A 13,813-nucleotide genomic window follows, 5' to 3' on the forward strand; every position below is an offset into this window, starting at 1 on the left:
GCATTCGCCTTTTCTGACACTTCAGAAGCCAGAAATCCGCACCTAAGCAACCATTAACAATAAAAAGCGCTCCAAATTAAATTGTACTTAAAGTAAGGGCAGTGCAATAGCTTTAAAAAGTTTTATTTTGTCCCCCTTAAAAAAATCACACGGATTAATTTCATAACTTCCAAACTGTCCCACAATTAGAGAATCTGATTTGTACTTTTTATTGGCTTCATTGTTTAGCTCCACAACACAGGCATAAAGTGTGATATATTTTGGAAGTCCAAAGGAATATAATTTAACTGAATAAATTCAAGATGAATATGAACCGATGCCTATTTAAAGAGGGCGTTTCCACAGCAAACTGATGCTGATATCCACACACTGGAGCAGAAAAAGTCACCTGAATCCAGGAAATGTGTATGATGCTGACATTTTCCTGTGTCCAGTGTTTAAATAAACCCATACACACATGAATATACAAACTTTATATAGCTTTTATATAACATTTATGGTTATCAGCTAATTATCCCCTGCTGATAGTTAATAAGTACTTATGAAATATTTTTTATGTAATTTTTTGATTCAGTCAGTGATTCAAAACACAAAAATGTAAATTATAAAATGTACAATGGCATAATCGTGTACTGATTAATCTATTAATTAACTGACCTCTTAAATGCAATTCTCAGAAATACATGCTAGGGTCATCACTGTTAAGATATATTTAATCCGCAAACTTTCAAATCTTATGTTTTCAGCTTTTTTGTGTAGAAAAATGTAAAATCAGAAAGCAAATATTTACTAAATAACTAGATTTATAAAATTTATTTAGGTATACACCTGTTTCAATGAAAGAAACATAAAACACTTCTCATTTTGTCTTTAAATAAATTGTAATGTGAAGCATTCCATGCCTATACAGTATTTAATTTTTTTAATACATTTTAATTGTGTTAATGTCTACATTGATGGTAATAATCCAGCCTGATGCGCAGTATGTTGGTAAATAAATTTAAATACATGTTTGTTTAAATAAATGTCTCAGACTCAGGAGCTGGAGGGCTTTTGAAACATTTATTTCTTACACATTTTATTTCTATACCAAGTTTTGCTTTGTTTTTGTGGGGTTTTTTTTTTTACACATTATAACTTTTAAATATTACTCCACATTTGTTTTTATATATTTATATATTCGTTCTTATTTTAAAATTCATAGATTACTGAAGCTGCTCCTACACAACGTGGTGCAAAAAACATGATTTTATTTTGAAAACTTCACAGGAAATTGCACTTATGATCCTGCAGGCGCGATCTTCATCATCAAAGAGGCAGTGGCTTGCCACGTGAGTGAAGAGGACCAATCAGAAAGAAGGGAGTGGATCCATTTCTTCTCCTTGGAGCGCATTCTTATATTTTTTTTTATTGGCTGCAAGACAAATTTTGGGATATGCGAATGTCTTTGCAGCATATTAAACCTTATCAAAAGTTTTACTTGAAATTAATTAGACTAACAATGGAAACATTATCTTCATCATGAATTCTTAGAGAATATTTTGTAATTAGACATTTTTAAACCCCTTAAGCCAACACTATTTTCCTTCTCTGCTTTAATCTGCTTTTTGGCTGCTTGTTAAATTAAACCGTATTCTTACCATCAGAGATACTAAACCTAATTTACAGGCCGTTATGGAAAATGTTTGGCTTTTTAACCCTTAATTCAGGTCCTTACCGGAAAGGTTCAGTTAAAGTGAAATTTAATTCCTTGGTATTACAAAGAAATGCCAGTGTTTACAAAGGCAATTATCTAGAGCCTTCAAACCAGCTGTTGCTACACACATATATAATTATATGTTTGTAATCTTATTATTAAGTATAATAATAGTTAAGGTACAAACTGTAGTATTATTTTTAAGAATTATTTATTACAGAAAAAAACATTTTTTATAGCACACGCACGAATAGCTAGATAGATAAATAGATACCCCCAAAAGGGAGCAGCTGAAAGAAGAAGATATAGATATATATGCAAAAATCTCATGTTTCCATGTTTAACGCGTCTTATGTGTTAGGCATGTGTTAATTCGTTACAAAATAACTTACATAAAACCTTAAAATATCTGTTCAAAACCACACTTTGACCGAGCGTGCTTTTATTTTCGAGATTCTGCACGGAAGTAGCCTCTATGTTTCCCAGAACCGAGCTCTCATTTTGAAAGTTTGTCGGGAAGTGTGTCTTAATTGCGCAGGGTTTGATTCGCTGCAGTGTTTTCTGCGCCCTGGGGCCACAGTGTTTTCAACGGGACTCAACTTACTACTTGCTGGACTCGCCATGGCCGTTTGAGCCTGCTGAAATATTCTTCTTCCGTTATCATTTGGTCGTAGCGCTTGGACAGACTTTTTTTCAGACATACTTTCGCCTTCTTTTGCGTAGTTTTTATGTCAAGGAACAAGGATGCAGCCTCCGCCGAGAAAGGTGAGTTTTTGCCGTTGTAGCCCCCTGAGCTAACGTTACTTCGACGGACTGGTGCATATTTAATGGTTGGAAATTTATGCTTTGTTGCTCTTCGCCCGGTTTAAATGAAAAAACTCTCCTTTTATTCTCCAAATATGTCCTTGTTTGTTTGCTTATATGCCGATTTTGCTTTCATTACCTCTATAAATACCACCACAAGAGGAAAACTTGTTTTAAAAGACTCCCATGTGCCACTTTTTTAAGGGAGAATAGCCCCGTTAACGTGCCCCGTTCCCTCTCGAACGGAGAAAGGGTCCTGCTAAAGTGACAGCTAAAATTAATAAATGCATCCGCAAAAGTGCGCACATCTTAGAAAAAGTTTATTTTGTTTAAATAAATAATATTACGGAGATTTTGTGTTACATCGGCTCAAAACTGATCCAGCTAAGCAACGCTTAAGTTCAAGTAAATGCCACTTTGGCTCCCTCCTGTCCCGCTGCCACCCGCTAGTTAAGAGGAGCAGAGTTGGGGGGTGAAAAGCTGGAAGAAGGTCCTCATTTTATCCAACGCAGATACAAGTTGTGTTTTTATGTGTGCCGATTTTAAGAGGAGGACTAACCTTATTGTAAAACTTACAAGTCAAGTTAAGAACTATGATGCAAATATTCCTGTAGCTCCAGGAGAGTCAGTTGACAGATACTAGTACGAAGTTTTGTGGAATTTTTTTTTCTCTAACAAAAAGTCAGTGTGCGGAAGAAAAGCACTCGTTGGCTTAAAAGGGTGTATTTAAAGCTTAAAACAGCTCAGTAGGTGTTAAAGTATAGATTAGTTCTAAGTGTTTTATTACAGAAATAAGCATGAAAGCAAACAAATCTCAGCAAAGTCTGCCTCTATGCGAAAAAATGTTCATGTGGGATCATATTTCAATAACAAGACTCAACAGCAGGGCAGTTTTTTAACCACAGGACATTTTGTAAATATAAAGCTGTTAGTTTTTGGTTAATTTTTGTTTGGTATTTGGAGCTTTATGGAGCGTTTAAAGATTTTTTTAATGTGTTTGAACATTTTGCATGACCCCCATGAAGGGTGATGTAATTGTAAAAATCTGTGTTTTTCCTGCTGATGCCCTAGGGAAAAACTTTTTAACTGTTACACAAGCAGTCCGTTTAACATACTGATAGCTTGAAAATATAATTTACAGTGGCAGCAGTGTTGATTATTTTGGATTTTTTCTATGTTTTTGCAAATTGTTTATTAAGGTAAAGCATCTTTGACGACTTTTTATCTAGTTTATGTTATTTTAGCTGTGGATCTTGGCCTCTGTACTCGCTCATGAAGGAATAAAGGCACCTGCCTGCTCTCCCTTTTATTGTACTTAATAGTTTCACACCCAAGGATAAACCTAAAGATAGTGAATCATATCTGTAAGAAGATATTAATTAATTATAATGATTTATTCTCACACAGCCACAAAATGTATAATAAAACAAATTTAATTCTGCTTGTAATTGTGTTATTAGCAGATTATTTTGACATTTTTGGACAAACAAGACACTAATGAGGCTTTGCTTTCTATCTTGTCTTCCTTGGACTCTTAGTTAGCTAAAAGTTTATCTAAAGAATTATCTTAGACTAAAGATACAACATTGATTTCTTTATTGATCAGTACGCTACCTTTGTGTGGTACTTTGGTCCATAAAGCATTAAAACAAATCTGAAATATCCATCAGAAGTGCCTCAAAGCATACATTGTATCATCAGATTGCTTATTTTATTCTCTCTTTGCCTGCAGACTAAACAAAAATAGTCTAAACAAAAATCATCAGAATAGTTGATTGCTTTTCGGCCTGATGACTGGAATAGTTAACTAATTTCCCCACCTTTTACTAGCTCTCAGTAAGTCATTTCTTTATAATTAAATTGCAAGATGTGTTAAGCATCGTGTTATTAAACTTACTTATGATATTTTCAGTTATTTGTTTTTGTTATAAAATGAAAACAGGGTGATGGGTCATGTGAATTATGTGGGATGGGAATGAAACACACTATATTTTGAGTTAAGAACATATATATTTTTACTAAGATGTCAGCTAAATATCCAGAAGTGCACTGATGGTGAGAGGATGAAGTGGTTATTTTAAAATTTTGGTGTTTGCCTGTGTTTCAGAAGCTTGGAAAACTCAACATGGCCAGGCTTTATTATGCATTATCTGGTTCGACAAAACCGGCACCCCTGGCCGAAAGTAATTGGCGTCACAATGGTAGTTTAACTTTCTCCACCTACATCAGTCAAACATTATCAGAGGAGCTGGTGATAGGGATCTAAGACAATACGCCATAAAAAATAAAGCTGTAATCAATCAGGAAAGAAATGTTGCACAAATGTGTCCAGCTGTGTAAAATAGACCTGCAGCAGATTAGAACCAAGCATGAAAACATTCATTTTCTGCATAACCAACTGGATGCATGCAGATTCCAGTGACTGTGCGACACATTTTTCTGCTGCAACTTTACAGAACTGCATTCCTCCTGTGTTGTTAGTAACAGGTTAGTTATGCCAACCTGCTACTACATGCAACAGGTTGCATGCAGTCCTGCAACAGAGAATCTATAACACACTGAGAACATGCTGTAAGCTAACCCCCCCCCTTCAAAAAAGTTTTACACCAAAACTCTGAACATAACCTCTTACGGAGTAGGTTATGCTTTCAGTTGTCATGGTGACCTGGCCAGGTAAGAAGAGCTCTCCGAAAACGCTGACTTTAAGCAAACGTGTTGCTAACCCATTGATCTTGCTTCAGGTTTCTCATTGTTGCTTTCTTGTATTTCGGCTGGGCATATTGTTTTGAACATCATACAATGTTAAAATAAAATGATCATATTTGATTTTTGATTTGTTTTTTTTAACAGATTTTCACTTTTGAGTTGTAATAAAAAAGTGGAAAATTGACCAAAATAATGAGACAAAACCTCCAAATCAGTTGATGTTAATAAGTACATTTCATATGTATTTATACGACAAGTTCAAAACACTCCTGGCGGTCAGTAATGAGACTTTTGGTCTCTTGGTTCACATCCAATTGGAAACCCAGAGAGACCAATTCTCACCTGGTCGCAGGTACTGCTTGATAACGATGGTTATCACTTCCAGTAATGCCAATTATGAGCTAAGCTGAATCAGCTCATAATTAAGCTGAATCTACCCTCTAGAGGTGCTCCTGTTGTGATTGCGCCAGATGAAATCTCCTTGGTCTCCCTGTATGAGGTTAAGAAGAAGAAGAAGACAGCTTTAAGGTGTTTCTAATCAGCCTTGTTCTGTTCCCCTGTTCAGGTCCGGGTCACCCAGGAGTTGAAACACATTCATGCTGAGCAGATGAGCAGATTACAGATCAAACACCAGACAGAGTGTGACCTGCTCGAAGACCTGAGGTAAGCAAACACAGGTGCATCACAGGGTACCTATTAAATGCCAAGATGATTTTTCTGAAGAGGTAAAACAGTTTCAGACTGGTCCTCATATGCAAAGCTGTTCGTCTTCTAAAAGTAATTACAGCATTTCCATGAACATGGCCATGAATCTTTTAATCTAGTAACTGGAGATCAAGCATTAACCAAACACCTCATGCTCTTTTCCATCAACCGTAGAAACAGCCCAAAAAATTCAGTTAACATGATCACAGCAAGTGACAGCACTCAGTTAAAAAAGAGGTATTTTATTATAATTTGCTAATTGGAAGCTATTGCATTATTCACGAGAGAGCTGCTGCTGGGAACAGAGCTTCTAACATCATTGCCTGAGTTTTAGGGTGTGTTTAAATTCCAGTACTTAAGGGTCAAAATCTTTGGCTTTGGTTGTAGCGTCTCCTCCGCTCTCTGCTCCATATTTCTCTATGAAAATGACAACAAAGGAGGGAAACTAAAAGACTCACTGCACTGAAATGAAATGAGTGTGCATGAAATAGTGAAATAGGAGTGTTTTGCACACACAGACTTTATTTGACCAGGCTGCTCAAGTATGTCTGGGGATATATAGTACCATATACTCAAAAAACTCATCATTTTCTCACTGAAGGGTCTTGATATTTGAAACAAAAGACACAGGTTTTCCTGCTATGTGTATCACAATTCATGGAGTTTATCTTAATTCTCCACCATGTGAATGATTCTCCAATTCATTTGTTCAACGTTTACTTAACAAAAAATTGTAGGTTGTTCAGTCGCGGCTAAACAGCTTGCTGTGACCTTTCCCATGTCTTTTTTCCTTAACATCTGGCTCGTTTGCTGTTATGGCACTCCTCAGGTCCTCAGCTTCTTAGCTGCTTCTCCAGCAGGTCTCCCATCCTTGCTCTACAGCTGGTATTGGTAGTCCCTCTTATGCCCTGAGATTGATAAACGAGACCCTGCAGCAGTTGGAGAGCTGGTTCATGTGCTTCTGGCTCTCCCAAATGGGGATTGGAGAAACAGCTGATTGCTGCTCACATGCTTTTTTTTTAGTTATTTATTTATTTTACAAAGGTGGTCTCCTTGTTGCCTGTATTTTGCAGCAGATCACCATCTACAGTGGGGCAAAAAGTATTTAGTCAGCCACCGATTGTGCAAGTGCCCCCACCTAAAATGATGACAGAGGCCAGTAATTTGCACCAGAGGTACACGTCAACTGTGAGAGACAGAATGTGAAAAAAAATCCATGAATACACATGGTAGGATTTGTAAAGAATTTATTCGTAAATCAGGGTGGCAAATAAGTATTTGGTCAATAACAAAAATACAACTCAATACTTTGTAACATAACCTTTGTTGGCAATAACAGAGGTCAAACGTTTACTATAGGTCTTTACCAGGTTTGCACACACAGTAGCTGGTATTTTGGCCCATTCCTCCATGCAGATCTTCTCCAGAGCAGTGATGTTTTGGGGCTGTTGCCAAGCAACACGGACTTTCAACTCCCGCCACAGATTTTCTATGGGGTTGAGGTCTGGAGACTGGCTAGGCCACTCCAGGACTTTCAAATGCTTCTTACGGAGTCACTCCTTTGTTGCCCGGGCGGTGTGTTTTGGATCATTGTCATGTTGGAAGACCCAGCCGCGTTTCATCTTCAAAGTTCTCACCGATGGAAGGAGGTTTTGGCTCAAAATCTCACGATACATGGCCCCATTCATTCTGTCCTTAACACGGATCAGTCGTCCTGTCCCCTTGGCAGAAAAACAGCCCCATAGCATGACGTTTCCACCCCCATGCTTCACAGTAGGTATGGTGTTCTTGGGATGCAACTCAGTATTCTTCGTCCTCCAAACATGACGAGTTGAGTTTATACCAAAAAGTTCTACTTTGGTTTCATCTGAACACATGACATTCTCCCAATCCTCTGCTGTATCATCCATGTGCTCTCCGGCAAACTTCAGACGGGCCTGGACATGCACTGGCTTCAGCAGCGGAACACGTCTGGCACTGCGGGATCTGATTCCCTGCTGTTTTAGTGTGTTACTGATGGTGACCTTTGTTACTTTGGTCCCAGCTCTCTGCAGGTCATTCACCAGGTCCCCCCGTGTGGTTCTGGGATCTTTGCTCACCGTTCTCATGATCATTTTGACCCCACGGGATGAGATCTTGCGTGGAGCCCCAGATCGTGGGAGATTATCAGTGGTCTTGTATGTCTTCCATTTTCTGATGATTGCTCCCACAGTTGATTTTTTCACACCAAGCTGCTTGCCTATTGTAGATTCACTCTTCCCAGCCTGGTGCAGGTCTACAATACTTTTCCTGGTGTCCTTCGAGAGCTCTTTGGTCTTGGCCATGGCGGAGTTTGGAGTCTGACTGTTTGAGGCTGTGGACAGGTGTCTTTTATACAGATGATGAGTTCGAACAGGTGCCATTCATACAGGTAACGAGTGGGGGACAGAAAAGCGTCTTACAGAAGACGTTACAGGTCTGTGGGAGCCAGAGATTTTCCATGTTTGAGGTGACCAAATACTTATTTGCCACCCTGATTTACGGATAAATTCTTTACAAATCCTACCATGTGTATTCTTGGATTTTTTTTTTCACATTCTGTCTCTCACAGTTGACGTGTACCTCTGGTGCAAATTACTGGCCTCTGTCATCATTTTAGGTGGGGGCACTTGCACAATCGGTGGCTGACTAAATACTTTTTTGCCCCACTGTATATGGTTGCATTTATTCATGCTTTACCCTCACACTTGTGCACATACCCAGCCTCCTTCCTTCTACCGCTACAAGTTCAAGCACTAAATTAAAAACACAAATTTGCATTGTATTTTTTCATTTTTCCTTATAGTTTTTCCTGGCACGCAGGATTGGTTAGTCAAAGCTGGTGTCTATAAACATTAAAATTAGCCTGTTTGTGGTTATGTTTGGACAAAGTGAAGCTTTGTGCTTAGCTAAGTTAGCAACCTTCTGGCTTCGTGTACGGGTTACAGCAAAAACACATAACTGTAAGCCTTTATTCAGTGCCGATTCAGGCATCTGCTGTTGTAAATATGTGAATGAATAAGTGTCCATAAAAAGTCAGTCAAAGCTCCTCAGAATCAGCAGATTTATTCTGAACAATGACCTTTTCGTGGGATGCAAGTTTTCTTTTTATACTATGAACATTTTAGAAATTACAGTCTCTGAAAGCACAGAGGGGTGGGCCAAAATGTGTTGCTTTTCTTATTTGCCTTTTTTTCATCTTTTTTGAGCCCTCAGAACAAATTTAAGCACATTTTAGCTCTGCCAAAAGCTGCAACTAATTTAAATCAATTTATAGCCAAAGCCTTGTTTTTGTTAATCTTTTCTTTCTTTTTTATTTAATCTCTTGATAATGGCACCATTATCTACCTACAAAATGACAATATGATGTGATTTTATTCTATATTATCTTTCTCATGTTTTCGTTTTACACACCTTAAAGTAGAAATTAAACCAATTATTTCTTCTTACATTTTTCTGAGGCTATTTGAAGGTTGTTTTTCACTTTTTAAAGAAACCAAATCCAAAAGTCAAAGTGGATTAGTCTTTAAAACTGAGGATCAGGCCAAGTAAACAAATAGTGACACAGAGAGCTCTGTGTTCAGATGCGTAGGCATTTTAAAAGTTAAAAGCCAAAGGTTGTGGTTGTATCATCAGCCTTAGATTTGACAGCCTACTGGCTCCCCGCTTCCTGTCTGTGGTTGGTGGTGGAGCTGTGGACCTCCAAACAGCTGGAAGTCAAGGTCACAGAGAGCTGCCAGATGTTCTGACTACCCTGAACCATTCGCTGTGGGAGGGTGAGCAACTTTACTCAGCCAGGAACAATGTGAAACTCTGCTGGTACAGATTTTTTTAAGGGTCGCTCCTCAATCACTGACAAGAAATGATTCAGCAAACTTGAAATTACGTCTGGCTGTCAGCAAAAGCTCTGGTTGGGAAAATGGCAGGAAGTAAGTGTGGGGGTCAGTGGATAAAGGGAGCCTTGGAAATGCAGTGAAGAGGAAGAGAGGGAAGCTCCCAGGAAGTACAGCAGATTGTTTGGAGGCAGGGTGGAGCATGGAAGTCAAGTCTCGACATGTTTAACGACTTAATGATGATTTTGCTGCACTCGAATTTTTCCCAGGGCACTGACCTCTCTTCTTTTCTTAGACTTTGCATAAACTTAAGTTGAATTGTGATTAACTTCCTGTTATTGTGAGTAAAAAGTGCTGGTTTTCCATGAGCATCTCACAGAAAACCATAATTGAAATGGCAATAAAAAAAGAGCGGCGCCTCTGATATGTAGGATACAAATGTAGGGCTTTTTCTAGATGGTGTCATTAGAAACATCCATGTTAATTATCACAGAAAGAGGGCGGCAGCTAAGGGGATGGCGTGGAGTGGGGGGAGTAATAAAAGCTTAACAATAATCAGGAAGCGTGGTCATTTGGTTTGAGAGTGTTTTTTTTTTATCACAGTATGTTTTCAGATTCTGGTGGTTTCTGATGTTATTGCCACTGTTATCTTTATATAGGTTTAATGGCTTTCAGGAGGCAATTATGTTAGCATTTCTTGTGGAGTATCACAAAAGAATGTTGCGTTTACTCGTGGATGACAAAGTTCACTATATCCACAATCATTTTTCAATACTGAGGTCAAAAATGATCAGTGCTTTAGTCTGTAATACCTGCCTAATACCAGGTTCCTGTACCCAACTCTAGTAATGCGGGTATAAAATACCTGAAAAATGCTAGATGGGATACTTTGTACGGGATACGTGGGATACGTTCACATCAGCAGATTCTTAATGATTTCTTGGACTTTTATTGTCAAGTGTTGTCACTTTGTCTTGAACAGGAGACTGGTTGATTAAACTGAAGAAAAAAATCAGTCAACTCATTCAATTGTAGATGTGTACAAATATTGCATGTCTGATTATGAGCTACTGCTAATGTTAGTGTGGCTAAAATTAGCAGGTCTAGCTGGACTTTTTTTTTGGTTTTCGAGTGAACTTGTCTGATATATCTAGTAGAAATGTGTCTTACAACAGTATAAATTACGTGTTTATATTATTGTCTCTAGAGTTTAAGGTGCAATATTAAGAGAGTCTGTGTTCTGCAAAAGTAGGGCGCTCTCATGATTCATTGCGTGACGCCACTGACTAGCCAATCGGTGGCATAAATTCTGTTGATGCCTGTTCTGACAAAAAGGCGTAGAACGAGCAGCAAATACACCATTGCTTTGCCGTCCTCCATTGTTGTGACTTTTGGCTGAGTTGCTGTGACGACCCCATCCACCTTGAGGTGGTACTCAGTAGTAATGGAAAATGACTGAAACCGAGTCAAGCCAAGCCGAGTCCTTACTAGTGGAAAGGATACCAATATAATACCAATATATAGGCGTATAGCTAATATCAGCCAACATATTGGCCATGCTGATATATATATGTCTATTGTATATTCAAAATCCAGTAATACTTTGCGGTAATTCCCACTGTAGTAGGTCTCTCCAGAACCACATTTTGCCGCAAGGACAGGTACATACACTCAACAAGAAGAAGGCAAACTGGTACATACCTCAAAGTGTCATTCTGACCACGCTATGAAAGCAATGTATGTCTGTGTGTTATTAGATGACAGTGAAAGATCATTTTGACTTGAAATCTGTATATACTGGCAAGAAAATCTGAAGTTCAAGTAAACACAACTCATTCTGCCTTTGCAATCCTGGTTTTATTTATGGATGCAAACAGTAGATTTGTTGTATGTTGTCCTATCCATAATTGTGTTGTGTTGATTTACAAATGGACTCCCTTTTCTTCTCTTTAGGACTTTCAGCCAAAAGAGGGCAGCTATAGAGCGGGACTACGCCCAGGTAAGTAAATCTCTTTGTCGTCTCTTTCACGCCACTACTGATGCTCGTTAGCATCGCTGCTGTGCTGCCTTGTCATTTCTGTTGCTAAAAATACGTTTATTTGTTACGATGCAGCCCACCAAACACACCATATGACAGTGAGGTTGAGGATGTGGCCCTAAGAAAGCTTTTAGTTCTCATGTGGCCAGATAGCTCATGAATGGAAACCAGCCACAGAAAAAAACACCACAACAGAGAGAAGAACGGCATCCACCAGCCATCCGCTGGCTCGTTTCCTCCTCGCTCTGTTGTTTTTGCCCGCAGCTTCCTAGAGACGCCAGTCGAATGTCTGAAAATCCCCTCTCTGTTCAGGTTTTGCAGCCCTGTGAGGAATGTCCACCAGCTCTGTGAAAAGAGGGGACTCATCTGTAGTTATCTAACCAGCAACCTTACATGTGTGTTTGCCCATGTGTGTCTGGTGCTCAAGAGGTTTATTGTGAAAAGTCAAACAAATGGAAACAGGATTAATCTGTTTTATAAGCCCAGCTTGTAGCTGAAGGGAAAGAACATCAGCAGAAGAAGAGAAAATTAATGCTTTTCTGCAGTGTGTATATCTGTTCCTGATTGCTCTGTCATGCTCAATAGCTTATCGTCCTTACAGAGCTTTGGTTAACATTCCACTAGACAGTGCAGTGTCAGTATTTTATGTCAACTTTACTAGCCTTTTGTTTAAGAAGCTAATTTCTCTTACTTGTTACACTGTTGGGTAAAATAAGCTGATCAAGCTTTGAAATGAATGGAGTATACTCCGTGCCCCTTTTTTTGACTTTCAGAAAGGATGGACACTGTTAGCCTGGAAAAATTACAAGGGAAATGCCAATGAAAGTGATCGTGGCAATCTAACCAAAGACTGTTTTTCTTTTCCCTTAAACTCCATTGAAAAGTTGGTTTTATTAAGAACCCCACTGGCTTTTTACCAACAGAGGTTTTGGTTGTGATCACAGCTGTTGTCGACTCTAGAAAAGTGTTTTCTGTCACTCCACCTGGGTTCATTGTTGTTGATGCTGTTGCATCTTTGCTGCTCGCTGTATGTCAGAGATGAGAAGCTGCAGATCCTCGTTAATCTATGAAAGTAACATCTTCACTTCAGCTGTGATAGCAGCTTTTTCGTAGAGATAAACAGGCTAATAAGGTTGTATTTAATAATATGTGTGGGCGTGTGTTATTCACACACGCTCTTAAACATGTTTTACAGTCTCAAATGAAAGTGAAATGCTGCATGACCGGAGTCATTGACCATGACAATAAAAACGTGATTTTTACTACCTGAAATGCTTCTTTTAATTTAAATGACAGCGTCAACAGCCAGAAAAATAACATTCATAAAGCTGTTTGTCTCACAGGTGAACACATAACTCCAGTTAGTGGAAACACCATCACTGGCCCAAAAACCTTTTTTTTTACTGGCCATCAGTTATGTCAAACTCTGTAGAAGGAAAAAACTCTTCCACTCACTCTTCCAGCCAAGGCTGTTCAGTTAATTGAAATATGTGAACCCTGCTCATTGCCTTTGCAGAACTCCTGGCGGGGTCATAGGAGTTTGACTGTACAGTTTGCATGCGTTTTATGGATCTGTGAGGTTCCCCAGGCGATCTTTTCGGGAGTACTGCGGGGCTACAGGGTACTGGGGTCAGTGTTACACAACATCAGTCTTTGTATAACTTAAGTGTGAGCAGTGTTGGTGTCCTTGGCACAGAGTCAAGCGCATTCTCACTGGCTGTTGGACTTTGCCAGTTTCACCCCCCTTGTCTCCTGTATCCTATTTGTGATCCTCAAGGAGAGAATCAGAAGGTGTGAGTACTGAGATCACGATGTTTAATGCTCGATTTTTGTGTTGACCCGAAAAAAAGAAAAAGAAAAGAAAGTTACATTTAATCTTTATTATTAGGATTTAGATTTTTCCCATAATCAGTCAACCCTACCTGTAGCTCTCCCCTTAATTAATGTGCGTACAAATGAGTGAATCTTGACCTTTGGCTTTTATACACATTCACTCGCAAGTGGAAGACCTGA

At 38.8% G+C, this 13,813-nt stretch overlaps 1 protein-coding gene across 1 annotated transcript in view; it reads left to right on the forward strand.

The window, feature by feature from the left end:
* Positions 1–2,263: 2,263 nt before the first annotated feature.
* Positions 2,264–13,813, forward strand: part of LOC134637301 (F-BAR and double SH3 domains protein 2-like) — a 43,749-nt gene continuing 32,199 nt past the window's right edge. The window contains exons 1-3 of the mRNA XM_063487693.1: positions 2,264–2,461; positions 5,772–5,869; positions 11,716–11,761. Coding sequence (XP_063343763.1) covers positions 2,441–2,461; positions 5,772–5,869; positions 11,716–11,761 — 165 coding nt within the window. The 5' untranslated portion in view covers positions 2,264–2,440. The remainder of the gene's footprint in view (positions 2,462–5,771; positions 5,870–11,715; positions 11,762–13,813) is intronic.

This window comes from Pelmatolapia mariae, linkage group LG10_11 (assembly GCF_036321145.2).
Source record: "Pelmatolapia mariae isolate MD_Pm_ZW linkage group LG10_11, Pm_UMD_F_2, whole genome shotgun sequence".
NCBI lineage: Eukaryota > Metazoa > Chordata > Actinopteri > Cichliformes > Cichlidae > Pelmatolapia > Pelmatolapia mariae.